The 27,597-nt window shown below is 46.5% G+C and overlaps 2 protein-coding genes across 2 annotated transcripts in view; one reads left to right on the top strand and one right to left on the bottom strand.

Annotated features, from left to right (window-relative positions):
- Ttll5 (tubulin tyrosine ligase like 5) overlaps nt 1–16,089 on the top strand; it is a 254,825-nt gene extending 238,736 nt beyond the window's left edge. The window contains 1 exon segment of the mRNA XM_045154327.1: nt 15,449–16,089. Coding sequence (XP_045010262.1) covers nt 15,449–15,471 — 23 coding nt within the window. The 3' untranslated portion in view covers nt 15,472–16,089.
- Nucleotides 16,090–19,506: 3,417 nt separating this feature from the next.
- The window catches only part of Tgfb3 (transforming growth factor beta 3), a 29,916-nt gene continuing 21,825 nt past the window's right edge, over nt 19,507–27,597 (bottom strand). Inside the window, exons 5-7 of the mRNA XM_004649395.2 lie at nt 26,366–26,537; nt 22,378–22,531; nt 19,507–20,683 (exon numbers count right to left, since the gene is read on the bottom strand). Of these exons, the coding sequence (XP_004649452.1) occupies nt 20,525–20,683; nt 22,378–22,531; nt 26,366–26,537 (485 nt within the window). The 3' untranslated portion in view covers nt 19,507–20,524. The remainder of the gene's footprint in view (nt 20,684–22,377; nt 22,532–26,365; nt 26,538–27,597) is intronic.

The following is a 27,597-nucleotide window of genomic DNA, read 5'->3' as shown; positions in this document are numbered from 1 at the left end:
TGTACTCGGGCCTGGCCTCACTGGCTGTTCCGTTTGGAGAGGTGTCAGGCTCCAGGGACTTCTGTTGCTTTAGTCTCCATAGAGTAAGGAGGACCTAGACTATAGTTTCAGGGCCTTAAGCTTCACTTCATGCTCCAAATCCACAGAAGAGCAGCTGAGAATGGGGCTATCTGTGCCACCAATTGCTCCTCTGCCCTTGCTAATCCCTGTCATTCAGCTGATCCTGGGCACCCTTCCCCTGACACCATCCTGTTGCCTGATTGTGATGTGACAGGACAAGTGGTTGGGACTTTGAAAGGTGACTCTTGGAGATACCTCATGTGACCCAACCCTGGCTGGCCAGGGTGCTCCTGGGGCGGAGCACTAGAGAATGTCTCAGGAAAAAAGAAAAAAAAAAAAGTTGGCCAGAAACTTAAGGCCTTTGTGGCTCTTAAGGAACAGTTGATGTATGACACATGAAGTACAATTAGCTCTGTGATGAAAAGGGAAGTTACATATATGTACATGTATTTGTATTATGAGTATGTACTTGTGCTTTTCTGCTTTACCTCTGTCGTTGCCTGGTCAGATGTTACAATTTTACATAAAAATTCATCTCTCTTTCACAAATCCTGGATTTATGAGGAAAAAAAAAAAAAACCATTAGGAATTACTTTCCCACCTGTGTGGAATCCTTTGCAGAGAGTACTAGATCTAAACTAACCTAATTTCTCCCACTCTGCAGACTGGTAAGTTTGTCAGTGTCCTGAGGTACATTTACAAGTGACTGCTTCCTTGTAGCATGGGACAGGAAGGCAGCCTGTGTCTAGGGTAAAGCAAGTGTTACATGAGAGCCTGCCAGGACTGTCCTAAGCCCAGGGTTTTGAGGTGGAGGGAAGCAAAACTGCTTCTCTGTCCAATCCCAGCCTCTCCTGAGTTGACTAGGAAGGGGCAGGAGTAGCAGAAAATGGACTCTGACCTGCTCATGGGAAGTTTGGAAGGAATAAAGCATGGCGGTGAAGAGCAGGTTAATCCTATTTCATTTCCCTTCCAGAGAGCGTGGGGGCAGGCTTGGAATATGAAGTATTTGGTTTCACATCTGTTCCAGGAATTATCCTCACATAAATCCATTTTTCTTTTAAGCACCCTAAAGCATCCCAGGAGCTCCTCCGCCCTCCCAGTTTATTTCAGAGCAGCTGACAGGCTCACAGAGATAGATCATCTTGTCATTGCGGCCCCAGAGGGACTCTTGAAGTCTTGGAGGTCAGTGCACTCTGTCTTCCGCACAGAGTTTCTAGCAAAGCGAGGGGTGTGCCAGCAGTGTGGTCTTGAGAAGAGGGCCCAGTGTAGAACTGGAAAAGCTGCTTCTAAGCTCAGTTTTGCTACTGTTGGTGTGATGTGGGGCAAGTCACCCACCATTCCCAGGCTCATGGTCCTCAGCTGTAAAATTAGGACAGTGTTTCCAAAGTGTGCCCCAATTATAGACAAGCTTTCACCTAAGATCAGTTTGAGGAAGCCAGTCTGTCCTGTGCCAGTTCTGAAAGGCGGGTAATATGTTACCCTGAGGAACCCTTCAAGAAAGAGGCTTACCTAACACATTTCTCTTATCTGACTGGAGTAATTTTTTTTCATACAATGCTGAATAATACCTTGACATTTTGAGAAATGAGGCTCAACTTAAATATGCAGCAAATCTCAAACCAGTGTTTACCACATTTAGTTTAAAGTAACTTTCCAATTTCCAGGCCTTGTTCTTGAGAAAAAGAAAAAAATAATTTCATATATGACAAGGTGACTTTTGGGGTTAAGAACTGAACATAAGCACCAGACAATTAGTTATTCATACCACATGGAACTTCAGTTAAAATGCAGGAAAGTGGTCTGACCCTGCGTTCTCCCCCTCAGCCTTTCAGGTAGTTATCATCTCACATGGTGTTTTTTTCGTTGTTGTGTTTGGTTTTTCGAGGTAGGGTCTCACTCTAGCCCAGGCTGACCTGGAATTCGCTATGTAGCCTCAAGGTGGCCTCGAACTCGTACCAGTCCTCCTACCTCTGCCTCCCAAGTGCTGGGATTAAAGGCATGTGCCACCACACCCGGCCTTCACGTGGTCTTTCTGTATAAGGCTCTATTAGTTATTCTATGAAATAATTACACTCAACCAATACGGCCAGTGCTTGCTCAGTACTGACATGCTCAGCCCAGTACTTAAGAAATAATAAAAAAAAAAAAAAAACAAACCACAGGGTGCTGGAGGGATGCACCTGGAGTTCATTTGCAGTGGCTAGAGGCCCTGGCACACCCATTCATTCTCTCCCCCTCTTTCTGTCTCTCAAATATATATTAAAAGAAATAACAAGGGCTGGAGAGGTGGCTTAGTGGTTAAAGCACTTGCCTACAAAGCCTAAGGACCCAGGTTTGACCTCTCTCCAGATGCCACATAAGCCAAATGCACAAAGGTGATGCAAGCGCAGGGTCACACATGCACACTAGGTGGTACAGGTGTCTGGAGTTCAAGTTCAGTGGTTAAGGCCTTGGCATGCCAATTCTCTCCCCCCCCCCCTTGCTGTCTCTCTTTTAAAAATAAATAAATAAAAGAGGGCTGGAGAGCTGGCTTAACAGTTAAGGCATTCACCTTCGAAGTCTAACGACCTGAGTTTGATTCCTCAGTATCCACATAAAGCCAGATGCACAAAACGACACATTTTTTGGAGTTTGTTTGCAGTGGCTGAAGGCCCTGATGCACCCATTCTCTGTCTGTCTTCTCTCTTTGTCTCTCTGTTTGTAAATAAATAAATAAGTGAAATAACAAAATAATTAAGCCACTGACCTCCAGTTCAAAGTGTAATCACATATATATAAAATTTCTGGCTCAGCAATCATGAGTATTCCTGTGCAAGCATGAGAACCTGAGGAGGCCCAAGAGCCTGCTCATAACATAACCCTCATAAACAGTTGGGTGTGGCCATGATGTCTTTGACCCCCCGTTCTATCAGGGATCAGAGACCCAACAATAACCAGAGCTCACCAAAAAAGAGGAAGAAGAATGTGGCAAGCTCCAGGATCAGTCAGACATCCTGGTTCAAGAAAGCACAGGTAGAAGACCAACGGAGTGGGTCACCTGCCCCTCCACTCCTGCCACCACAGGCGAGTGACCCACTTCAGGCGAGTTGGGGGGTGGTGTTACAGGGGCACATTCATGTGCGTATACCATGCACACCACACACACACCACATTACACACTCAAAGCAAGACAAATAAAATTTCAAATTTTAGATTAAGGCAAAGAATTATTATAAATTATCCTTAAAGTATATTACTAATTAAGCTTCTACTCAAAATATACAAAGAACAAGAAATTTAATGAACAACTGAACTGGATTGGGGTTTGCATAGGAAGAATATGAAGGAAAATGAGAAAATCAAATCAGGCAATTATTATGTTGCCATGAGAAGGTAGCGATTTCATCTGGCATAAATGTTAGAATTAAGTTAGAATTAAGGTCTAAGTTCAACCTTAGACAGCCCTAGCTTCTTCAAAAAGTATGACTATGGCTAGTGAGGAATCTTTCTTTCTTTCTTTCTTCCTTCCTTTTTTTTTTTTTTTTTTTTTTGAGTCAGCGTCTCTCATAAATTCTCATCATTTAACCCAGTCTGTCCTCAAATTTACAATCCTCCTGCCTTGTCTCTCAGGTGCTGGGCTAGTCTCTCACTTTTGGGAACTGTTAGGCACATATTTAAGACACTGATCATTAATGACACTGAGTTTTTTGTATTGCTGTCTTTCCCCTTTCCGTCCGTGTGTCAGTTTCTTCTGTTTTGTCCTTGTAGGATTCTGCCTTTGGTGCTGTCCCTTATTTTTAGCTGACATCCAGATTGCGCAGTCCCAAGCCAGGTCCTCCAGCCAGGGCCATCCCATATGGATGGCTTCACAGGTTGCCATGCACAGTACATTTCTGGGGGCCCCATGCTCATAGAGCATGCATGCAGTCGCCCTCGCAGTCCACACTTCTACTTGGATCTATGTACCCCAGCCACATCCACACATCCCTCCTTCCAGGTGCACAGGCCTGTCAGAGGTAGAGCCAGAAGCTCAAGTCTCTGCAGCCCCTTTCTTCACTCCATGTATCTAACTGGTTGGCCTTGATTATACTTTACCCTTTAAATACCTCTCAGGCATTATGTCCAGACTCCTTCATATCTTGGGCTTGAGATCCATATCATATTTTGTTTGAATTACGATGTTTTGATGCTGATTGCGTCACTCAGTCTTATGTCATTATTCTCTTCCTCCATGCTCTTTTAGAAAACATTAGCAGCTGGGGAAATAGCTCAGTCAGTAAAGTGCTTGTGAGGACTTGGGTTTCTGCACCCACATGAAAGCCAGGCATGGTGGTATGCGCCTGAAATCCAAGTGCTGAGGAGGTAAAGACAGGAGGAATCCCAGGGTTCATTGGCTAGCTGGTCTAGCCAGAATAGTCCCAAGTAATTAGGTGGAGAGCAATTAAGGAAGACATCCCAATGTCAGCACATGCGCACACACCCCAAAAAGCCAACACCATGATCTCTCCCCACTAAGCAGTCTGCCTACTGGGCATGGTGGTTCACACCTATAGTCATAGCACTGAGGAGGTTAAAGCAGGAAGACTGCCTCCAGGTAAAGCCCAGCCTGGGCTGCGTAGTGAGTTCCCTGCTAGTATGAACTACAGTGAGACCCTCTGTCAAAAAAAAAAAAAAAAAAAAAAAAACTGGGCTGGAGAGATGGCTTAGTGGTTAAGCGCTTGCCTGTGAAGCCTAAGGACCCCGGTTCGAGGCTCGGTTCCCCAGGTCCCACGTTAGCCAGATGCACAAGGGGGCACACACGTCTGGAGTTCGTTTGCAGAGGCTGGAAGCCCTGGCACGCCCATTCTCTCTCTCTCTCTATCTGTCTTTCTGTGTCTGTCGCTCTCAAATAAATAAATAAATAAATTTTTTAAAAAACTGAAAAATGGTACAAACTCTGGCACCAAGATTATAAGAGATGAACACCTACAATCCTAGCATTCAGGAGGCAGAATCAGAAGAACTTCCCAAGTTCAAAACCAACCCACGAGCTTAGGATGTCTGTCAGTGGTGGAACGCTTGACTAGCGTGCGCTAGGCCCTGGGCTCCACCCCTTCCGCTGGGGCCGGGGGGGGGGGGGGGGGGGGGGGGGGGGGGGGCACATGCGCCAAAGTGAGTTACCAAAGCCTCTCCTGGTCTCTGCTCTTCTCTCCCCGTTGTCCCCCACTCCTAACATGTCCTTTTAAATTCCAGTCATTCCCATCTACTTGCTATACTGTCTTACATTCCATGCCATTGCACAAGACGCTTCCGCTTCCTAGAAACCCTGTCTCTTACCACCAGCTCCTGTAACGCCCTTCGCCTTTCCCTGTAATAAGACCTCACTTATTTGTTGTCCTGTACCACTAGATTCTATGTTGTAAAAGGACAGGCAGTTATGTCACTGACTTCTGGACCTCTGTTTTTCAAAGCACTCATCAAAAAGAAATTTCTATACAATCATAAGATTTAACATTCATCAAATAACTCTTCTGGGCAGTGTTAAAATCAACTTAGATGTCGTAATTACTATTTCTATATTGGAATTCTCTAAAAAGAAACAAAATTTTCATTCATTATTATAACCTTTTTTTTTTTTTACTGAGATTCAAAGGCAATGTTACATTATTCTCCCAGAACTTTGTATGGAAAAATAATATGCCTATGGTGGCATATCTACCATTAATAAGTTAAAAGCATTAAGTCTCCTATTCTCTAACCATTAAAAGAGAGAGCCAGGGGAAGAAAGTAAGAAAAAAGAAATGTGAGATAGTATAGTAGAAAAGAACACTGAGCTTGGATTTCATTCCTGAACCAGCCACGTTAGCCATGCAGTCTTATACAGATTAGCCTGCCTCTCTAGACTCAGTTTTGTCATGATAAAATGGAAATACCTTCACTTACAAATATGTTTTTGTAGGCTGGAGTGATGGCTCAGTAATTAAGATGCTTGTTTTCAAAGCCTGATTCCCCAGTACCCAGGTAAAGCTAGATGCACAGGGTGGTGCATGAGTCTACAGTTTACTTGCAGTGGCAGGAGGCCCTAGCGTGCTCATTCTCCCTCCCTCCCACACACCTCTGCTTGCAACTAAACAATAAATAGAAAATGTTTTTAAAAGAAATATGTTTTATGCCTGATGTATGTCAGATACTATGCTATATACCTAAATTAAAACATTTGTTAATCTTCTTCAAGTGAGGACACATATACTTGCTGACTTTTGCCTGTGTTATTACTGTTATGTGACACCTAAGACAATTGAATAATCAGTGGTCAAAATCTTGGCAAAAAAAAAAAAAAACAATTTGTTTGGAATGAAATGTGAAACGGAAATATTTGACCTTACCCCCTGTTAACAGAAAAGTTCAAGTAGCCATGCCATTCTTTGCATAAGCATTCCAATCAGCTCAGGTTTTGCTTGTTGATAGTTAAGATATTGTCTAAGACTGCCTAACAGTTTTATCCCAAAATTTAAGTCCTCACCAGCATTTACAATGTCACAGATTCTGTGACTCGCGTCCTGGTACAGCTGCTACATCTCGTCGAGGTCCCATGAGGCTGTGTCTTATCTGAAGGATGAGCTAAAGTTGTTGTCAGGCCCCTCCCAAGGCTGTGTGTGTGCGTGTGCAGGTTGTGATCAAATATAAAGGTTTCTTCTATGAACTAAAGTCCCAATCCCAGTACCTCAGAATGTGACTGTATTTAGGGACACACCTTTAAGTTAAAATGAGGCTAGAGAGGAGAATCGCTGTAACTTGAAGGCCAGCCTGGGCTAGAGCAAGACCCTACCTAAGAATAAAATAAAATTTAAAAAGGACAGACAAACAGATGAGCAGGCTGGAGAGATGGCTTAGCATTTAAGGAGCATAAGGATCCAGATTCCATTCCCTAGGACCCACATAAACCTGATGCACATGGTGGTGTATGTGTCTGGAGTTTGTTTGCAGTGGCTAGAGGCCCTAGTGTGCCCATTCTCCCCCCCCCCCCCCACTCTCTCTCTCTCTCTGTCTCAAATAAATAAATTAAAAAAAAAAATAAAGTAGAAAGAGAGGGCCAGGTGTGGTGGTGCAATCCTTTAATCCCAGTACTTGGGAAGCAGAAGTGGGAGGATGATCAAGAGTTCAAGGCCACTCTGAGAATAAGTACACAGTGAATTCCAGGTTAGCCTGAGCAAGAGTGAGACCCTACCTCAAAAAAAAAACAAGAATAAACAAAAAACAAGGCTACTGTGCTGGACCCTAATTCAGTCTGACCCTCAAATAGAAAGAGGAAATACCACAAATGTACACACACGTTGATCGTGGATTTTGTGAGAAAAAAGTAAGTTTCTGTTATTTAATCCCCTCAAGATGTGGTGTTTTGTTATGGTAGGCCCAACAAACTAACAGAGCTGCCTCACAATGTGGCACCTGGCCTCCCCTGGGTAAGCACCCAAGGGACAACCCCTAGTCCTCTTATGATTTAATCTTAGAAGTCTCAGTCTAGAACTGGTTCTATGTCTACTTTCATAGAACTGAGTCATTAAATCTCAAGAGAAAATGGATACCAGGAGACAGGATCACCAGAGGCCACCTTACAGGTTATCTAACACACTCATTTTGTTTTTTGGTTTCTTAAAAAAATAATAATAATAAGCCAGGCGTGGTGGTGCATGCCTTTAATCCTGGCACTTGGGAGGCAGAGGTAGGAGGATCACCGTGAATTCACAGCTACCTGAGACCACATGGTGAATTCCAGGTCAGCCTGGGCTAGAGTGAAACCCTACCTCAAAAAAGAAAGAAAGAAAATATAAGAGATGGACAGTTTAGAGATTGTTTTACATTGTAGATCCAACCCCACCAAATACATGGGCATCCTGGCTGACGTCATTTGAGGACTAGCATGACAGTGTATGAAATGAGGTTCTTATAATGTGGACATAAAGCTTTCATATATAGGACAAATTTTTCTGAGGGTGTAAAGGGGCTTAATGGACTAGAATGAAGAGAAATAGTACATGAGTCTTCAGTCTAAGCCTCATACAGAGACTGTCAGTCAGAGGTTTGTGTACTGTAAGAGAGGAGGGGTGATCTCTTAGGTTTGAAAAGCTTACTCAAACCCAAACATGTTATATATGGAAAGTAAAAAGAAACGTACAGCTTTCATGAAACAAAACACAGACAGTAAAACCACAGAACCTTCTGGGCTGGTAGGGAAACTGCTCTAATCATTGTCTGGTTCGAGGACTTAAAGGGGGATAAATGAAAGTGGGGTAGAGATGAGCCTGTAATGCCCATAATCCTCTGCGAGTTGAGGCGGTTTAGAATATTCAGTGAAGAGTAATAAAAATGATTAAGGGGCTGGCTGGATTAGTTGAGGCGATAAATATAAAATAGCGGACATATTCGGGAGCCTTCCGTGAACCTTCAAGAAGAACTCTTACAAGAGAGAGGCCTATGATTGTTGAACCCAGGCTTTAGTTCAAAGGATCTGGGGGACATGTTCTTTGTGGTGACAGAGAGCTGACATCTGATTCCCCGGTAAGGCTGTAACCTCTAAAATTGTCACCGTCGTTGCCTCATGCTTGTTTAGCCATCACAGTGCCTGTGGCAGGGCTGTTAATATTCCCAACTGAGATTCAACTTCTCTTCATCATCAGTCCCCCTCTGGGTTTCCTAAGTGAAGCCCATTGAGGAAGAGGTGTCCCTTTCCCTTTCAGAAAAACAGCATCTCCCGGGGTTGTTCACTACACTCCCGCTTCACTGGCTCTCTCCCGGGGAAGGGAGGAAGAAGCTGTTTCCTGTTATCCCCTGGTTGCATGATAACAAGATGACACACTTATCCTAATGTCCCTTTCGATTTTCCTTACAAAAAGCTGTGGAACCAGAGAGCAGGCTGACAGGAGGGTCTCACCCGGCCCCTACTGCAGAGGTTCATATGGATCCCCTGAAAAGTTCCCCTGAAGTAGATGTTTATAGATAGGGAACAATTTCTGAAGTAAAAAAAAAGAAAAGCCGGGCGTGGTGGCTCACGCCTTTAATCCCAGCACTTGGGAGGCAGAGGTAGGAGGATCGCCATGAGTTCGAGGCCACCCTTAGACTACAGAGTTAATTCCAGGTCAGCCTGGACCTGAGTGAGACCCTACCTCGAAAAACCAAAAAAAAAAAAAAAAAGAAAGAAAGAAAGAAAAGAAAAGAAAGCAAAACCCAGCACATTTGGTACTCCTGTCATGTGCAGACTATTCCAAGAAAGGTACATGCACAAGTCAGAGCCAGGCAGCTGCCCGCCTGGGAGACTTCCAGAAACATCAGTGCCTGCAGTAGAGGAAACACTTTGCAATTTTTTAATTCATGCATACATTACTTTTAATTACTACAAGTAGAAATAAACTTAAAGAAATAGCCCTTGAAGAAATGAAGTTTAAATTGGAACTTGTGTTTTCTTCTGACATATAGTCACTTGCGTGTTCCAGTTCTTTCTCGTTTTCCTCGTTATCATAATGTGTGAGGACTCAAACTGTCCTAAAGAAATAGCTTTCCTTGAGGTAACCCAGGCCCGGAAAGCCAAGCGCCACATGTTCTCTCTCATATGTGGATCCTAGCTACAGATGATTGGGCTTCCGCGTGAGAAGGAAAATACTTGGTAGCAGAGGCCAGTAAGTTAAAAAGGAAATATAAAGGGAAGAGAAAGGAAGGGAGGAGGGTACTTAATAGGTTGGTATTGTATATATGTAAGTACAGTGATTGAGATGGGGAGGTAATATGATGTAGAATGGAATTTCAAAGGGGAAAGTGTCAGGGGGGAGGGAGGGAATTACCATGGGATATTTTTTTATAATCATGGAAAATGTTAATAAAAATTTAAAAATTAACAAAAAAGATAAGCATCAAAAAAAAAGAGAAAGATGGGCTGGAGAGATGGCTTAGTGGTTAAGCGCTTGCCTGTGAAGCCTAAGGACCCCGGTTCAAGGCTCGGTTCCCCAGGTCCCACGTTAGCCAGATGCACAAGGGGGCGCACGCGTCTGGAGTTCGTTTGCAGAGGCTGGAAGCCCTGGTGCGCCCATTCTCTCTCTCTCCCTCTATCTGTCTTTCTCTCTATGTCTGTTGCTCTCAAATAAATAAATAAATAAATGAACAAAAAAAAGTTTTTTTAAAAAAAGAGAAAGAAATAGCTTTCTTGATTACAGGAGCTCTGAGGTCTACTTATTCATCTCAAGAATCATATGAGGAATACTACCTGCTGTCTTGGTTTTTACTCAGATATCTATTCCTTCCACAATTCTCTTGAAAAATAGAGTCCCAAGGTTAACTTTCTATCAAATGCCAACTATGACTTGGCTCTAGCTAAGATTCAAATGATCCTTTTCCTGAGGTGTGCTTTGGGTCACTTCCTTTGGCTTCCCCCCACACTTTGGGTTTTCTGTCTCGATGCATATTTTATTATTTCCACAGTTTTAGAATTTCAGCTGTTACAGAACTTCACTGTGCTGCTCTGGGTCTTCATTAGAAGCATCCAGAATACATTTTGTTGCAAGTAACTGAAACCAACTCAGAACACCCACAAAAAAGGTTGGGTTGACATTACTGGAGAAAAGAGAGTTCCTACGATCTATGTTATTTTTAACCTTTTGATTGACAACTTGTAGACATACAGACAATATACCATGATCATAATCCCCTCTCACCACCTTCCCTTCCCCTCTCCTAAATCTCTCCTCCACTGGCTCCCTTCTTTCCAGCGTGTTTCTCTTCTTTTTTTTAATGTCATCACTGTTTCCTCCTATTATGCAGGTCTTATGTAGGTTGTATCAGCCACTGTGATGTCATAAATACCATAACCACTTCGTGTCTTGAACACAGTATTGCAAAGCAGTCCTGTCCTTCTTTTGGCTCTTACATTCTTTCTGCCACCTCTTGGGCAAATATTCCTGAGCCTTGGCAGGGTATGGCAGATATGTCAATTAGTACTGAGCAGTTCACTGTCACTTCTCAGCACTTTGGTGAGTTTTGAATTTCCCCTGTGGTCACCACCATCTGAAAAGAGAAGCTTCTTTAACCAAAACTGAGAAAAGCATTAATAATGGGCATAAACATAAGTATTTAGAGATCAGTTTAGTGATGATAATATTTCCATTTAGCCAGACAACTGTAGTAGCTTTTCCCCCTAGGACTTATGACCTCCCAGCTCTAGGCTTTTCATTAGGTTTTCAGTACCAGGCAGGAATTCCCTCCTGTGGAGCAGGTTTCAAATCCAATCCGAGAGCTGCTGGTTTCCTCCGTAACAGACATGCCACTATTGTGCCAGTTGGTTCGTTAGACCTGGCCCTCCACTGCTGGTTAAGGTTATTGATGACTCTTCTGTCCTAACAGGCTGCATAACTCTTTCCAATCTTCTATTGTCAGTGGGCTTCCATCTCAGCTCCAGCTTGATTTCTCAGTGACCTGCAGCCCCGGCATGTGGTATTTTCAGCAGTGGGAGTTTACCTTCTAATTCTAGTGGGCAACCAAGAGCCTTAGCAATATCCTCCTATAATGTTTGGGGGACATCAGGGGCCTCCCTGACCAACAACTTGCTGGAAGGGATCTGTATTAGTTTTCCTCACCAGTGTGACAGAATACCTGACAGAGGCAACTTCAGAAAGGAAGGGTTTGTTCGGGTTCACAGTTCACGAAGGTTAGTCATTGTCATGGTGGGGAAGGCCTGGCAGGACTGTGCATGAGACTGCTACTTCTATCTCAGAAGGCCAGGAACCAGAGAACTCGGGCCCACCCTTCAGTGACCCACTGCCTCTAGCTTAGGGCCCCCACTTCCTAAAAGTTCTACAACCTACTAAAACAGTGTCACCAGCTGGGGACCAAGTGTTCATATACATGTGGGGGATACTTTACATACAAGCCATAGCGGGTGGGCGGGGGGGCTGGAGAGATAGCTGAGCATTAGCAGTTAAGGCACTTGCCTGCAAAGCCAAAGGTCTCAGGTTTGATTCCCTAGTACCCACATAAAGCCACATGCACAAAGTGGCACATGTATCTGGAGTTCATTTGCAGTGGCTAGAGGCCCTAGCACACCCATTCTCACTCACTCTCTCTTTCAAATAAATAAAAAATTTTAAAAAATAGGCTAGGTGTGGTGGCATACACCTTTAATCCCAGCACTTGGGAGGCATAGGCAGGAGAATCACCATGAGTTTGATGCTACCCTGAGACTACATAGTGAATTTCAGGTCATCCTGAGCTAGATAGAGTGAGACCCTACCTCGGGACCACCCCCCCCCAAAAAAAAACCCTAAAATATCAGCAGACCAAAGCAGGCTTCAAGGACTGAGTAAGCTCAGATCAGATCGCCCTTCCGCATCTGTCCCTGCTCTTCCTCCCACCTGCTTCATCTGTGTGAGATCACAGAACTAGATCCAGTGCCTCAGCATTGAGAGCAGCCTCACAGCGTTTCCATTTTATAAAAGGATAGTCACAGTTACACGTGTGAAATGTTCTTCCTTTAGATGACTTATTGTCAATGCAGTAACAGAAGCAAACACTTCCGTGTGCCAACCTTGACAATGTTTTGTTATTGTTTGGCTCACTAGTTTGTTGTCATAAGAAAACGAACCATAGTAAGAACATACTTATAGATTTGAAAAGGTAAACATGCATTTTTCTTACAAGAAAAATTGGGCTGGAGCGATGGCTTAGCGGTTAAGTGCTTGCCTGTGAAGCCTAAGGACCCTGGTTCGAGGCTCAGTTCCCCAGGTCCCACGTTAGCCAGATGCACAAGGGGGCGCAGGCGCACGCGTCTGGAGTTAGTTTGCAGAGGCTGGAAGCACTGGCGCGCCCATTCTCTCTCTCTCCCTCTATCTGTCTTTCTCTCTGTGTCTGTTGCTCTCAAATAAATAAATAAATAAATAAATAAAAAGAAAAATTAAGTTTAACTAGGTTCAGTGGCACCACACATGTAATCCCAGCACAAAGAGGCTGCGGTGTGATCAAGAGTTTAAGGCCATGGTGGGCGTGGTGATGCATGCCTTTTGTCCCAGCACTCGGGAGGCAGAGGTAGGAGGACCGCTGTGAGTTCGAGGCCACCCTGAGAATCCATAATGAATTCCAGGTCAGCCTGGGCTAGAGACCCTACCTCGGAAAACTTAAAAAAATAAATAAATAAATAAAAAACAGGGCTGAGAAGATGGTTCAGTGGATATGGTGCTTGCCACACAAGTATGAGAAAACCTGAGTTCAGATTTCCAGAATCTTCATGAAAGCCAAGCTTCATGGCGGCACTTGCCTATATTGCGTGCTGTGGGGAGACACAGGCAAGAGTTAGACTCACTGGCTAGCTAGTCTACCTGAATTGGTGACCTCTAGGTTCACTGTAAGTTCCAGTCTCAAAACATAAGGTAGAGGGCGACCGAGACAGGCTTATATGCAGTACTGACTTGCAGCTAGAACGTAAATCTTCCCTGATGGTGGACAGTTGATGATGTTGGACATCTATAGCTTGAACCAGGTGCCTCTGTAGTTCAGTAGCAATTGCAAAGGTCCTCACTGGAGGATATGAGGACTGCAGCTAGGTCCACACGAGTGGTCAGCAGCTCCTACCCGGCGGCCGCCTTTGCTCTGAGTGCCCCGTGCAGCTGTGTCCGGCGCCTTGTCACTCAGGCAGGGCTCGTGAAATGGATATGTTGCTTTTGTGCCTGTGTTGTTCGTTCATACAGCTGGAAGGCTTCCCAGGAAGGTGAGGGGCAAAGCACGGCCCTCACTTCCCAGCTGTCCTTCCCTCCTAATGTCACTCAGGATATAAATAAGTGAATTCACTCACCTCCTTTCTCATCCAGCCAGCACGTTGCCAGGAAAGACCAGCCACCCCCATCGGTTGGAGAGGCCTTAAGGACAAAGCCTAACAGACAGAAATCTTTGCGTTTAGGTTATTTTTTAATTAAGTTATTTTTTTTAAGTTTTCTCTGTTCATATCATTTAAGGTTTTGTCCTTTCTTATGGGCACGGAAGCCATGGTGACTCCTCTGTCTTCTCTGAGCAGAGAGCCTGTGAGTCAGATGAGCTCATTGAAAGTTTGCCTCTTTTCTCTTTAGATAGCTGATGGGTACTGGGAGCACTGGTCTGGAATGTGGACTGCCACCACACCAGCTTTGTGCTGTTAGCGCAAGCACGGTTTACACCATTGGTTGGAGATCTTTTACCACCCCGAGGATGACATGCCCTGGATCATCCCCTCTTGCCCTCTGGCAGTCAGCTCTTTACCTAGCAGTGCTCTCAGTAGCAGAAGGCTAGGGCTCTGGGCTGTGGCCCTGCACTGAAGAGCGTTAACTGGAAACGGGGTGTGCTGTTGCACACGTGCCGTCCCAGCGCTCGGATGCGGAGGTAGGGCTATGAGTTAGGCCAGTCTGGGCTAGAGAGTGTGACCCCATCTCAAAAGTAAACAAAAAATTCAGCCTGTGTTCCCCAGAAGCAAAAGAAACAGTAGTGTGGATCCCCGTGGAGTCTCTCTGGCCTTGCTGTAGGGACACACCTGCAAGAACCAGAAACCTGCCCTTTCGTCAGCCAGTGCCACTCCCTCCCTTCAAGAGGTTCGTCAGAGTGCTCACGTTGGCAGATATTGACCATGGCACCTTGAAAATACTGTCATTCTTGGCGGCCCTAAACACAAGCCAGGTGCTAACAGAAGAACAGCTGGAGAAAAACCAGGCTTGTGAGAGTCTGTATTAGTACAGTGTGTAGGTGCCTAAAGGTTTGGCAAGATAATTCCAACTACATTTATGATAATGGTGCCTGTTGACTATAAGACTATAGGATATAACATGATGGATTTGATAAACACCAAGTTAATAAAAATAAGCCATGTTGCCAGACATGGTGGTGCACGCCTTTAATCCCAGCACTCAGGAGGCAGAGGTAGGAGGGTCGCTGTGAGTTTGAGGCTACCCTGAGACCACATAGTGACTTCTGCTAGAGGGAGATCCTACCTTGGAGGGGGGACCTAACCTGGCTTTGAACCCCTAGGCTTAGATGATCCTCCTGCCTCAGCTTCCTAAGTAACTACCAGTTCCATGGAACATCACTGGGCCCAGTGATGAAGAATAAAATGTTTTCATCCCACTGGGCATGGTGGCACACACATGTATTCCCGGCTGCTGAGAAGGCTGAGGCAACTTCTAGCAAAAGTTAAAACTTAGAGTTAATCGCTGTGAGTTCAAGGCCACCCTGAGACCACATAGTGAATTCCATGTCAGCCTGTACATGGAGACCCAACCTCGAAAACACAAACAAAAATTACCTCAAGGTGCGCTTCGCTTATGGGGCCACCCTTCTCCCTTGCCAGGTGGCAGTAAGCAAGCATGCCCAGCTGTAAAGAACTGAAGCCCCGCCCTGCCTCCGTCACTCAGCGGCCGGCTTTCTCTTTCAGATCCCGCTCACGCTGACAGATGAACCCCGGCTCGACGAAGCGCGGACAGAAGGAAAACCTGCTCACTGTGTCCACCCGCACCACGACGCGGTCCGTGGATTTTTTTTTTTTTTTTCTGCCTCAGAGTCCCCAAAGCCTTTAAGCAAAAGTGGCAATGGATGGTTCCATCAGCCATGCCAGATTTGACTAGGACAACAGGACAACAATCCTCCGGGTCTAGACGGAACTTGGCAGTGGGGACGCTGAGCTGATGCATTTTGTACCTCGTCAGCGCACACGTGTATCTTTCTTTCCCTTCCCTCCACTCCCCCAGCCCATTAGACTCTCTGTCCTCCTCCTCCTCCTCTTCCTCCTCCTGCTGCTGCTGCTGCTGCTGCTGCTCAGAGATGATATAAAGAGGCTCTTTGGCTATTTGCATTCTGTCTCCTCTTTATTCCAGGTTAGCTGCTAAGCTTTTTTTTTCTTTTATATGCACAAGCTTAATATGCCAGCATCACCCACTGATTTTGCTCTTCCCTTTTCTAGAGTCTGGCAGGCAGCACCCCACAAGTACTCAGAGAGTGCATGAGCCAGGGTAAAAGGTGCCCTTTGGAATTCCTGGCTTCTATGATCAATAAAGTAATTCATTTTTTTTTCCATTCGTCAATTTCCCACATTCAGTAGTCACAACCAGGACTATAGTGGAACTGACATTTTGTTTTATTTCACTGCTGGACAATTTTTTTTTTTAATTTTCACTTTAGAGATGTGAGCTGAAACCGTTTCAGCAGGTGCCACACCAAGGTGAGTCCCAAGGGCAGCTTCCATAGCTGGGCACTGATGTGTCCACCATGTCTCCTCTCTTGGTCCCCCGGCATCAGGCTCACCCAGTGTGGCTCTGCAGTGACATGTGATCTACATCCTTCTGCACACAGCCCTACTTCTCCTGGGTGATGCAGCGCAGACATCATTGAAATCCAAAAGACAGAAACAACCCGTATGGTGGCTTACAGATGCATGTAACCTCAGCATCTGGGAGACTGAGATGGAGTTCAAGGCCAGCTTGGGTTTAGCCACAGTGAGTTCAAGACCAGTTTGGACTACAGAGTGAAACCCTGTCTCACCACCCCAGCCCCCAGTGAGACAGAAAAGGAGGCATTGTTGCCTTTTTAGTGAATGAAAACAAAGGTTTGGCGCATTATTACATAGATGTTTATAATTTAATAGTGGTGGATGAGAACATTCCATGAAATTTCCCACGTGTTCCTAGGACTTCTGGACAATAGTTTGAGGACCATCTTAAGTGTTTGCTCACTTGGTTTGAGTTGGTTAGGAGACTTACTTCCTCCACAGTCCCCTGCTAATGTGCAGAACTGGGGAAACAAACTGTTTGGGAGAATCTCAACATAGTATAAAGGGACAGACAGTATGAACTTAGGACAAGGACCTTTACAGTGCTTGGGATTGCCCTCGGTACCCAATCAGAGTTAAATCTTCAGGCTACATTCTGGAAATCCAGCAGGTGCTCTGACCAGACTCTACATCTTCCCTACCAAAGAGCTTCCAGGTCAGTCTTAATGGCACTGGACTTGTCTTGGTAATAAACTGGATGAATAGTCTGAGCCTTCCTCCCAGAGAGGTGTCATCTCCAATGTCACCACTCTCCTCAGAGCAAGTATGTAGTTTTGAAGGCCGATGGTGGCCCAAGAGGCTCTTGTGTCTGAGAACAGTACGTGGAAAGGGAGGCCCGGCCCCAGGCCCTGCCTGCCTGCCTGTGGCTGTGGCTGTGGCTGTGTCTGCTGCCGAGCATACAAGTGGCGCCGTGACGGGAAAACAATTCCCAGTCACGGGGGGGGGGGGGGATTTTCTCGGGGTACTTTAGGAGCACATCTAGTTGCTGTGGTTCATTCGGATGAACCTCAGGTCAGGTTTTCACAGGTGTCCTAGGAGACTGGATAAGAAAGAAACTTAGTCTAGGACCCACTTCCTTATTGATGACAGGGAGGACCTATGTTAGAGTCATGCACTGCTTCTCCCAAGATGATTGGAGGCAACCTGGATCCTGCCCCCAGCCTAAGGTACTTCTAGAGCTCCATCCAGGAACCGTACATTTTGACTGAACCATGGGTAGTCATCATGCCCAGTGAAGCTGAGCTGCCAGAAGTGAATAGACTGGCACCTAGGATAGCAGCAGCCATAGTTGATGAGCTGGTATGTTACCCCACCATCACACCTTCCTCTGTACCATCCCCCCCCCACACACACACACTGGCTCCTAAGGTAAGGTAGAGTGTACTCTCACAGCCAGGATTTCAGAACAGAGACATGGGCCCCTGAAGGACAGTGACGGTAAATGGGTGCCTATGGGCTGTAGACAGAAAAGTCCTTAGAATTGGCTGGGAATGGACAGAGGCATGAAAATAGTCTTGGTGACCAAACTAGGGGCTCAGTTTTGACGAACTTAAGGAGGAACAAGGCGTGTGCACACACAGGCATGAGCCATGCAGCCCTCCACCTGCAAACCACAGCTGCAGGCGGACTTTTGTACCAGTGCCCCAGGGGCTTCCAGGAGGGCCCCTTTGCCCACTGGCTCACTGCATTGTAGGTGGGTACTAATGCCACAATTGCCCTGGGACTGTGGGCTCAAAAGAGCATGTGGGGAACTGGAGAATTGGCTTAGTGGTTAAGGCACTTGCCTGTGTAGCGTAGGGACCCAGGTTCAATTCCCCAGTACCCACATAAGCCAGATGCACGAGGTGGTGCATGTGTCTGGGGTTTGTTTGCAGTGGCTGGAGGCCCTGGCACACCTATTCTCTCTCACACTATCTTCCTCTTCCTGTTGCCCTCTCTGCCCCCTCCATCTCTCTCACAAATAAGTAAATGAATAAAATATTTTTTTAAAAAAGCATGGTAGGGTGGTGCTTTTCTTCTCCCACTCCCAGACGCCTTTCTGAACCTCATTAGCTGAAAACGAGCTCCCAGTTGGCTCTCTTAGGCTTAGCCTGATTACAGAACTTGTTGCAGATGGTTTCTATAATGCTTCATTGATCTGGGGACTGATAAGAGATTTCCAAAATTGCAGAAGTGGGGGCTGCAGAGATGGCTCAGCAGTTGGGGCACTTGCCTGCAAAGCCTAAGAACCCATATTCAATTTTCCAGTGCCTATGTAAAGCCAGATGACAAAGTGATGCATACATCTGGAGTTTGTAGCAGCTAGAAACCCTGATGTGCCCATTTCTCCCCCTCCCCCCTTGCAAATAAATAAAAATATTTTTACAAATATTTAAATGGTAAGGGGCTTAGCGGTTAAGGCACTTGCCTGTGAAGTCTAAGGACCCATGTTCAATCTCTCTCTAGATCCCACATAAGCCAGACACACAAAGGTTACAAGTGCAAGATGCCGGGCTGGAGAGATGGCTCAGCAGTTAAGCGCTTGCCTGTGAAGCCTAAGGACCCCCGGTTCGAGGCTCGGTTCCCCAGGTCCCACGTTAGCCAGGTGCACAAGGGGGCGCACGCGTCTGGAGTTCGTTTGCAGAGGCTGGAAGCCCTGGCACGCCCATTCTCTCTCCCTCTATCTGTCTTTCTCTCTGTGTCTGTCGCTCTCAAATAAATGAATAATAAAAAAAATTTTTAAATAAAAATAAATAAATAATTTTTAAAAATACACCTTTAAAAAAAATTAAAATAAATAAAATAAAATAAAAAAAAACAAGTGCAAGATGCCACATGCACACTAGATGGTGCAAGCATTTGGAGTTCTATTACGATGGCTGAGGCCCTGGCACACCAGTTCTCTCACTCTCTTAAAAAAAAAAAGACATGGTGAAGTAGGTTAATTAGATTGAATGCACCCAGCATATTTCCATAAGCAAGTGTTCACTACCTCTGTCTGAGAATACCCCATGTGCCCCCATAGTGCTTTTCAGACAGCAGAGGCAGCACAGCGGCCTGCTGCTAAATTTCATGCTAAGCAGTGATGCTTGAGAGATGCTCTGCTGGGATCCCAGTTACGTCTGCCCAGTGGACGCTGGAGCTGAACTAAGAAGAGCGTAGAATGGTTATTTATGAAGTCAGACATGCACCTTAGAATAAGGCTTTTACTGTTTGAGAAACAATCTTCCAGAAGATGAAATCATCCATGATTCCCCCAAAAAATATTTATTTATACAAAGATTTTGAGAGTAATATTGTACTTGTCTTTATACCTCCCATCGGTGTACCTGGGGCCAAGTCGTCACGTGGCACACACGCATTCTCCCCAGATGCCCCCCATGTGGCACCTGCTTCCAGGAACACCAAAGGAGCATAATCCCTGGTGCCCCAGGCCGCATGGACCCAGAATCCAGAGACAGACCCCCTGACCTGGAAGGTGTCTAGCCAAATCTCCCAGGGGAAATATGACCAAAGAAGAAGGCGGGAGGAGGGGCCCAGAGGGTAGACAGAGAGGACTAATTCCCACCCTTGGGAGTTCAGCATCTCCAAGGGCCCCAATATAGTTGCTGGCCCAGGAACTAATAACATTATCTGTAATGACCCACCATGCTGCTGGATGCAGAGAGGACAGTTCACAAAAGGAACAGCTTTGTCCTTAATCCCAGATGGGGCAAAATACAATTCTGAGACTTGATCTTGGCAACCTGTCTGAAGAAAAATGCTGGCCTCTTGTAAGGACATCTCGATTCCCGAGAGCAGGTGTACTGCACAGAGCAAAGTTGACCTCAGGTCTGAAGCGGCTTCCAGTCTGGCCCTCACCTGGCCATGCTTTCCACTTCCTCCTCCCTAGGGTAGCCCAAGTCCCACTGCCACACGCCATGTCCGCTCACCAATCCCCCCCAACTTTCTCGACCCCACCACCTCTGCACCACAGAAATCCTGTGTTCTGAAGAGTTCGCCTTCCCTAACCAACCCACACTTGCTTTACCACAGTGATTCTCAGAGCCAGCAAGAAAGAAATGTTCTAGAAGGAAGTCTCCCTCTCAGCCATTCCCCGGGGGCCGAGGGTTATAGGCACCAGGCCTGTAGGTGAGGTCTGTCGCTTTGCTTTCCCAGGAGTGGTGGGCAGTGGTGGCAGCTCTCCTCCTCTGTCCCAGGCGGGCCTCAGCTGCACTTGCAGGACTTCACCACCATGTTGGACAGCTGTTCCACCTTGGGGGTCCTCCCGATGTAGTACAGGATGGTCAGGGGCTCCAGGTCCTGGGGCACGCAGCACGGCGAGGCCGATGCCTCGGGGTTCAGAGTGTTGTACAGTCCCAGCACCTGAGAGTGGAAGGGCAACATTTAGAGGGGCAGAGGTGAGCCTTGGACCTTTGGCCCAGGAGCTCTGCAAGTTTTGGGGGTGGGGGTGCCTCTCAGAGACCAGCAAGGGGCAGTGGCCGCTGAGACTGTTTAAGAGGAGTTGTAGGGTCAGTTTGGGATGTGCTCTTCCTGTGTGGCAGATGGAAAAATGTGTACACTTCTTGGAGGATTATTATGAGCTGAGACATAAGGTAGTTATTAAGGACTTTGAATTGATAAGGAAACTCCCAGCTAAGAAACCCCATCCAAAAGGCCTTTCTCACTTATCGCTGATCACATTAGTAGAAATGATCTCAGTCACCACTGCCTCAGGCCATTTATAATTACCATCTGGCCCAGACCGAATGCAGCAAGAAATGAGCTATCAGGAGCGTGCTTCGCAGATGACTGTCCTACTTTCCACTCTCCTTGAGGAAAGACGTGTTACAGAGGTCACAGACTCTCCACTCACATTCTCTTTCTGGTACTTACGCCCTTTTTCCAAATCACTTTGTACACTAGAGGGCTACAATTATCAGAGGTTTTTTTAAGCAATGGAAGAAACTCCTCTGGCCCCCACATTCCTTGCCAATGAGGTACGCACATCTCTAACACAAAGGGTGGCAGGTGACAGTTAACTTCCACAGTATGGAAGCCATATAGACAAGTAAATAAAAGAAAGTATGATTGAGAGCTGGAGAGATGGCTTCGTGGTTAAGGCGCTTGCCTGCAAAGCCAAAGAACCCAAGTTTGATTCCCCAGGACCCACGTAAGCCAGATGCACAAGGAGGTGCATGTGTCTGGAGCTTGTTTGCAGTGGCTGGAGGCCCTGGTGCACCCATTTTCTCTCTTTCTATTGGCCTCTTTCCCTGTCTCTCTCTACTTTAAATAAATAAATAAAATATTAATTTTTAAAAAGTATGATTGAGGACTTAGCAGCTAAGGTGTTTGCCAAAGGACCTTAGTTTGATTCCCCAGGGTCCACATAAGCCAGATGCACAAGGTGGTGCATGTGTCTGGAGCTTGTTTGCGGTGGCTATAGGTCCTGGTGCACCCATTTTCTCCCTCTCACATAAATCAATAAATGAAATATATTTTTAAAATAGTTGCCCTCTTAGCACAGTAGGCAGTGTGTCAGTCTCATGTAAAACATTAAAAAAAAGAAGTATGATTGAAACTGATAGGAGCTGTGTGTGTGTGTGTGTGTGTGTGTGTGTGTGTGTGTCCTGCCCTGTAGATGGACCAGAGGCTTTGCATACACCAAGCACAGGCTCTACCACTGAGCTACACTCCAAGTCCCTGCAGTAATAATCTTTAAAGGTATGATATGATATGATTGATTAGAATTAAGCCCACAGGTCAAGACAGAACTTTTGTTAGAGAGCTATTTCTCATCCCAGATTATTCACTCATTCAACATTCAATCTTTCATTGATTCATTTTGTTTCGTTTTGTTTGTTGTTTTCAAGGTAGGGTTTCACTCTAGCCCAGGCTGACCTGGAATTCACTATGTAGTCTCATGGTGGCCTGGAACTCACAGCGATCCTCCTACCTCTGCCTCCCGAGTGCTGGGATGAAAGGCATGTGCCACCACGCCCAGTTTCATTCGTTCTTATTAACAAGCGGCCTGACTAGCAGAGTCCCATTGCCCAGATTACATGCACCATGCTGCATACCGTAGTGTGGGTTGTGTCCGCGCTGCGGAGGTATGGACAAGGGCCCGAGCAGAAGTTGGCATAGTAGCCCTTAGGTTCATGGACCCATTTCCAGCCCAAATCCTGCCGGAAGTCAATATAAAGTGGGCGCACACAGCAGTTCTCCTCCAAGTTGCTACAATGAAAAACATTTGCAAGAAATCAACCAAACAGGAAACTACCAATAAAAGAAACCTCACAAATGCCTTCCTCTGTCCCCTTGGGGTCCTTTGCTGCCTTCACAGAAGGTTGTCCCAGTCAATTGAATCCCAGGTTGAAGTGGATGCAACTGGAGAGACCAGAAGGCATTTTTCTTATGTTGAAGACCAGAGTCACAAGGATGCAATACATAGATACAAATGCTGTGTGAGGGAGAGCAAAGAGGTAAATATGGGGTTGGAGAGATGGCTTAGTGGTTAAGGCACTTGCCTGCAAAGCCAGAAGACCCAGGTTCAGTTCCCCAGAACCCATGTAAGCCAGATGCACAAAGTGGCACATGCATCTGGAGTTCATTTGCAGCAGCTGAAGATCTAGTGTATCCATTCTCTCTCTCCCTTCCACTTTCTCTCTCAAAATAAATGAATAAAAAAATGTAAGTATTTATTTTATTTTTGTTTATTTATTTGAGAGAGAGAGACAGAAATAGGCAGGTAGAAAGAGAGAGAATAGGCATGCCAGGGGCTATAGCCACTGCAAAAGAACTCCAGATGCGTGTGCCCCCTTGTGCATCTGGTTTACGTGGATCCTGAGGAGTCAAACCTGGGTCTTTTGGCTTTGTAGGCAAGTGCCTTAACTTCTAAGCCATCTCTTGAGCCCTGAATAAATTTTTTTAAATAAAAAAAAAAATAAGATGGCCCTGTCCCTTTTGACATCACAAATCACAGAGGTGTAATGCGCTCCACATACAACCAAACACAGACACTTCCACTAGTTAGCTCCTTTGAGACTGGCTTCTTAGTTCCTTCCTCATGGTACCAGGCTAGAACTAAACTGTAAGCCCATGCCACCTGTGAGTGCTGAGGTCTACAGGCCACTCACGTCTAAACAAAACCACAGGGCCTGTCATTACAACCGCGGTGCCCAGGTCACCTAAATGAGATTGCCAGGCCCTACACTCCGGCTGCCTGAAGAACCATCTAGCTTCTGCTCTAACAGTCTCTGCTGACACCTGGAACCCACTCCTTTCAAAACACCTATTGGCCAAAATCTGGCTTCTAAGACTGAACCACAGTACACTCAATTGCTTATCTTTCAAATAACTATTCCTAACTTGCTTTTCTTCTCCTTATCTCCTCCCATTCCAGAGTCCTGAATACCAGATAATCCTTTTCCTGACCACCCTTAAATGCAGGGGTAATCATGTGACCCGACAATGCCAATAAGACTTAGGAGAGGGCTGGAGAGATGGCTTAGCGGTTAAGCGCTTGCCTGTGAAGCCTAATGACCCTGGTTCGAGGCTCGATTCCCCAGGTCCCACGTTAGCCAGATGCACAAGGGGGCGCACGCGTCTGGAGTTCGTTTGCAGAGGCTGGAAGCCCTGGTGCGCCCATTCTCTCTCTCTCTATCTGCCCCTTTCTCTCTGTGTCACTCTCAAATAAATAAATAAAAATGAACAAAAAAAGTTTAAAAAAAAAAAAAAGACTTAGGAGAAAGTAGGCAGCCTATAGGGTAAGTTCAGGCAAAGATGTTTGACTGCATTGAAAAGTAACTGCTAGAGGAGAAAGACTGCGGGCTCTTCCCCTTCCCTTCCTTTTCTTGTCTTAAACAGACAAGTCCCCTAAAAGTCTAGCAGTCATATGACCATGGGCAAGAGGCCCAAATACCAGCACACCGAGCATGCCAGGCTGGAGACTGGAAAGCCTGTGTCCTTAAGCAGAGACACCCTCCCTGAATCTGTCATCACAGGCCTCTTGTAATAAGAAATCTAGGGCTGGAGAGATTGCTCAGTGGTTAATGCGCCTGCCTGCAAAGCCTAACGACCCTGAGTTCAATTCCCTAGAACCCACGTAAAGCCAGATTCACAACAAGGCACCATGCATCTAGAGTTTGTTTGTAATGGCCAGAGGCCTTGGTGCACCCATTCTCTCTGTCTGTCTCTCCTCCCCCCCGCCTCTCTCTCTGCTTACAAATAAATAAGAATTTTTTCTGAGAGAGAAAATTGGCAAACCAGCCACTGCAATTGAACTCCAGACACATGTGCCATCTTACGCATATATGTCACCTTGTGCATCTGGCTTATGTGATACCTGGAGAGTTGAACATGGGTCCTTAGGCTTCACAGGCAAGTGCCTTAACCACTAAACCATCTCTCCAGCCCAAATAAGAATATTTAAAAAAAAAAAAAAAAGTAACTAGACGGGGTGGTTCACACCTTTATTCCCAGCACTCAGGAGGCAGAGATAGGAGGATCGCTGTGAGTTCAAGGCCACCCTGAGACTCCATACTGAATTCCAGGTCAGCCTGGGCTAGAGCGAGACCCTACTTTGAAAATGCAATAAATAAGTAAATAGGAAATCTATGGCTGAAGTCACTGTTGCTTACAGCCAGAAGCATTCACCCTCAATGATAGAGAGGTACACAGGGTTGGAGAGATGGCCTGGGGTGGGGGGGGTGTTTGCTGCACCAGCATGAGGGTCTGAGTCCAACCTGTACCCCTGTGAGAAGCAGAGCATCGGACCCCAGCTCTGAGTAGATGCGAAAGCAGGAGGATCTCTGGGGTGTGTGGTCAGCCGATCCAACTGAATTCTCACAAGTTCCGGGCTCTGTGTGTGACCCTGCCTCAAGAAAGAAAGCAGTGTTGCCGGGCGTGGTGGCGCACGCCTTTAATCCCGGCACTCGGGAGGCAGAGGTAGGAGGGTCGCCGTGAGTTCAAGGCCACCCGGAGACTATATAGTGAATTCCAGGTCAGCCTGAGCTAGAGTGAGACCCCCCCACCTTGAAAACTAAAAAATTAAAAAATAAAAGAAAAATAAAGAAAGCAGTGTGGAAGAGGAGGACATCCATTATCCTCTGGCCTTCACACTCTTGCACGCAGGACACGTGCATCTGCACACACAGGTACATACACCACACGCTGAAAGAGAGGACAGACAGACAAAACAAAGGTACACCCCAGACTCCAGATGGGTGGTGGCAACCATACTGCCTCTACCATTCCCCTCCTCTCCCCTAGCCTACGCAGCTGTCCTGTGAACATGGCTTCCAGATCCGAGCTGCCCGGGCCAGGCTCTAGTCACGTGTCTTCCCCAGTCTCCCGGCCTTTCCTTCACCAAAACTGCCGGCTGCTCTCACATTCCTACGGACCCAAAGCACCTCACCCATCTTTTTTTTTTTTTTTTTTCAAGGTAGAGTCTCACTCTAGTAGCTCAGGCTGACCTAGAATTCCCTATGTAGCCTCAGGGTGGCCTCGAACTCAGCAATCCCCAAGTGCTGGGATGAAAGGCGTGTGCCACCACACCTTGGCTTCCCGTTCTTCTTTGTAATATTTTATTTATTTACTTTAAGAGAGAGAGAGAGAGAGAGGAGAGAGAATGGGCATGCCAGGGCCGCTGCAAACAAACTCCAAATGAATGTGCCACTTTGTGCATCTGACTTTACGAGGGTACTGGGGAATCGAACCTGGGTCCTTTGGCTTTGCCAGCAAGCACCTTAACTGTTTAGCCATCTCTCCAGCCCCCTCACCCATTTTTTTTTTAAGGTAGGGTCTGGCGCTAGTCCAGGCTGACCTGTAATTCACTATGTAGTCTCAGGGTGGCCTCGAACTCATGGCGAGCCTCCTACCTCTGCCTCCCAAGTGCTGGGATTAAAGGCGTGCGCCACCACGCCCGGCTTTATAAGAGATTTCTGATCGTCTGCCCTAGACCTGATTGTGACAGTGTACGGGAGTCTCAGCTGAGTGTGGCTCATGACTGGAGCCTGCGTTGCAGGAGACCCGGCGTCGATCTCACTCCCTGTTAGGGCCCAGGCTCACCGGAAGCAGTAGTTGGTGTCCAGGGCCCGCTTCTTCCTCTGACCACCCTGGCCTGGGTTGTCGAGTCGGTGTGGGGGAATCATCATGAGGATCAGGTGAGGGTTATGGTGGTCTTTCTGCTTCTTGAGGCGCCCCAGGTCTCCACGGCCATGGTCATCGTCATTGTCCACCCCTGCAGCGGGAAAGACCATAGCTTCCTGTCTGAGAAAAGCCATGTTCCTGGAGGCTGCTTCCTCACCATTTGCCCAGGAGGAGGAGCAGCAGTACCCTCTGTGAGGGAGGAACCGTGGCAGAGCTCTTTCTATGGCCCTGGCAGGAAGATCAAGACCGAGGGGAGCAACTACTATCAAAAGCATTCAGTGGGGCTGGAGAGATGGCTTAGCAGTTAAGGCACTTGCCTGCAAAGCCAAAGGATCCCGGTTCGATTCCCCAGGACCCACGTAAGCCAGATGCACAAGGGGGCGCACGCATCTGGAGTTTGTTTGCAGTGGCTGGAAGCCCTGGTGCACCCATTCTCTCCCTCTCTGTCATCCTCCTCTCTCAAATAAATAAATAATTTTTTTAAAGCACTCAGTGGTCACTGTAGACCCTGCCAGACTCCCAGTCAGATCCCCTCACCACTCCTGCACAAGCTTCTCCCACAAGATAACAGATCACCCTTCCTGGGAGGCTTTCCGAGAGCCCCCACAGAGTCACAAAGTACCCCTAAGCAGCGCTCCACTACAAGTCTTTGGGCCGCCAGGTTAGACTCTAAGAATTGTGAGGGTGTGAATTTCCTTTTCTAATCTGAACTGGTCAAGGTAATTGATTGTCCTACTGACAGTCTAAAGTGTCACAAATTGAGCCAAGCGTGGTGGCGCAAGCCTTTCATCCCAGCACCTGGGAGGCAGAGGTAGGAGAATCACTGTGAGTTTGAGGCCAGCCTGAGACTACATAGTGAATTCCAGGTCATCCTGGGCTAGAGTGAGACCCTACCTTAAAAAAGGGTTGAGGGGCTGGAGAGATGTCTTTTAAGTGCTTGCTTGTGAAGCCTAAGGACCCCGTTCAAGGCTTGATTCCCCAGGACCCACATTAGCCAGATGCACAAGGGGGTGCACGCATCTGGAGTTCATCTGCACTGGCTAGAGGCCCTGGAGTGCCTATTCTCTCTCTCTCTATCTGCCTCTCTCTGTCTGTCGCTCTCAAATAAATAAACAAAAAAAAAAATTTAAAAAAACCAATGAAATAAAGTG

This window comes from Jaculus jaculus, chromosome 7, assembly GCF_020740685.1.
Source record: "Jaculus jaculus isolate mJacJac1 chromosome 7, mJacJac1.mat.Y.cur, whole genome shotgun sequence".
Classification (NCBI taxonomy): Eukaryota; Metazoa; Chordata; class Mammalia; order Rodentia; family Dipodidae; genus Jaculus; species Jaculus jaculus.
Note: the sequence above shows the minus strand (reverse complement) of the source record. Positions and strands in the feature narration are given on the sequence as shown.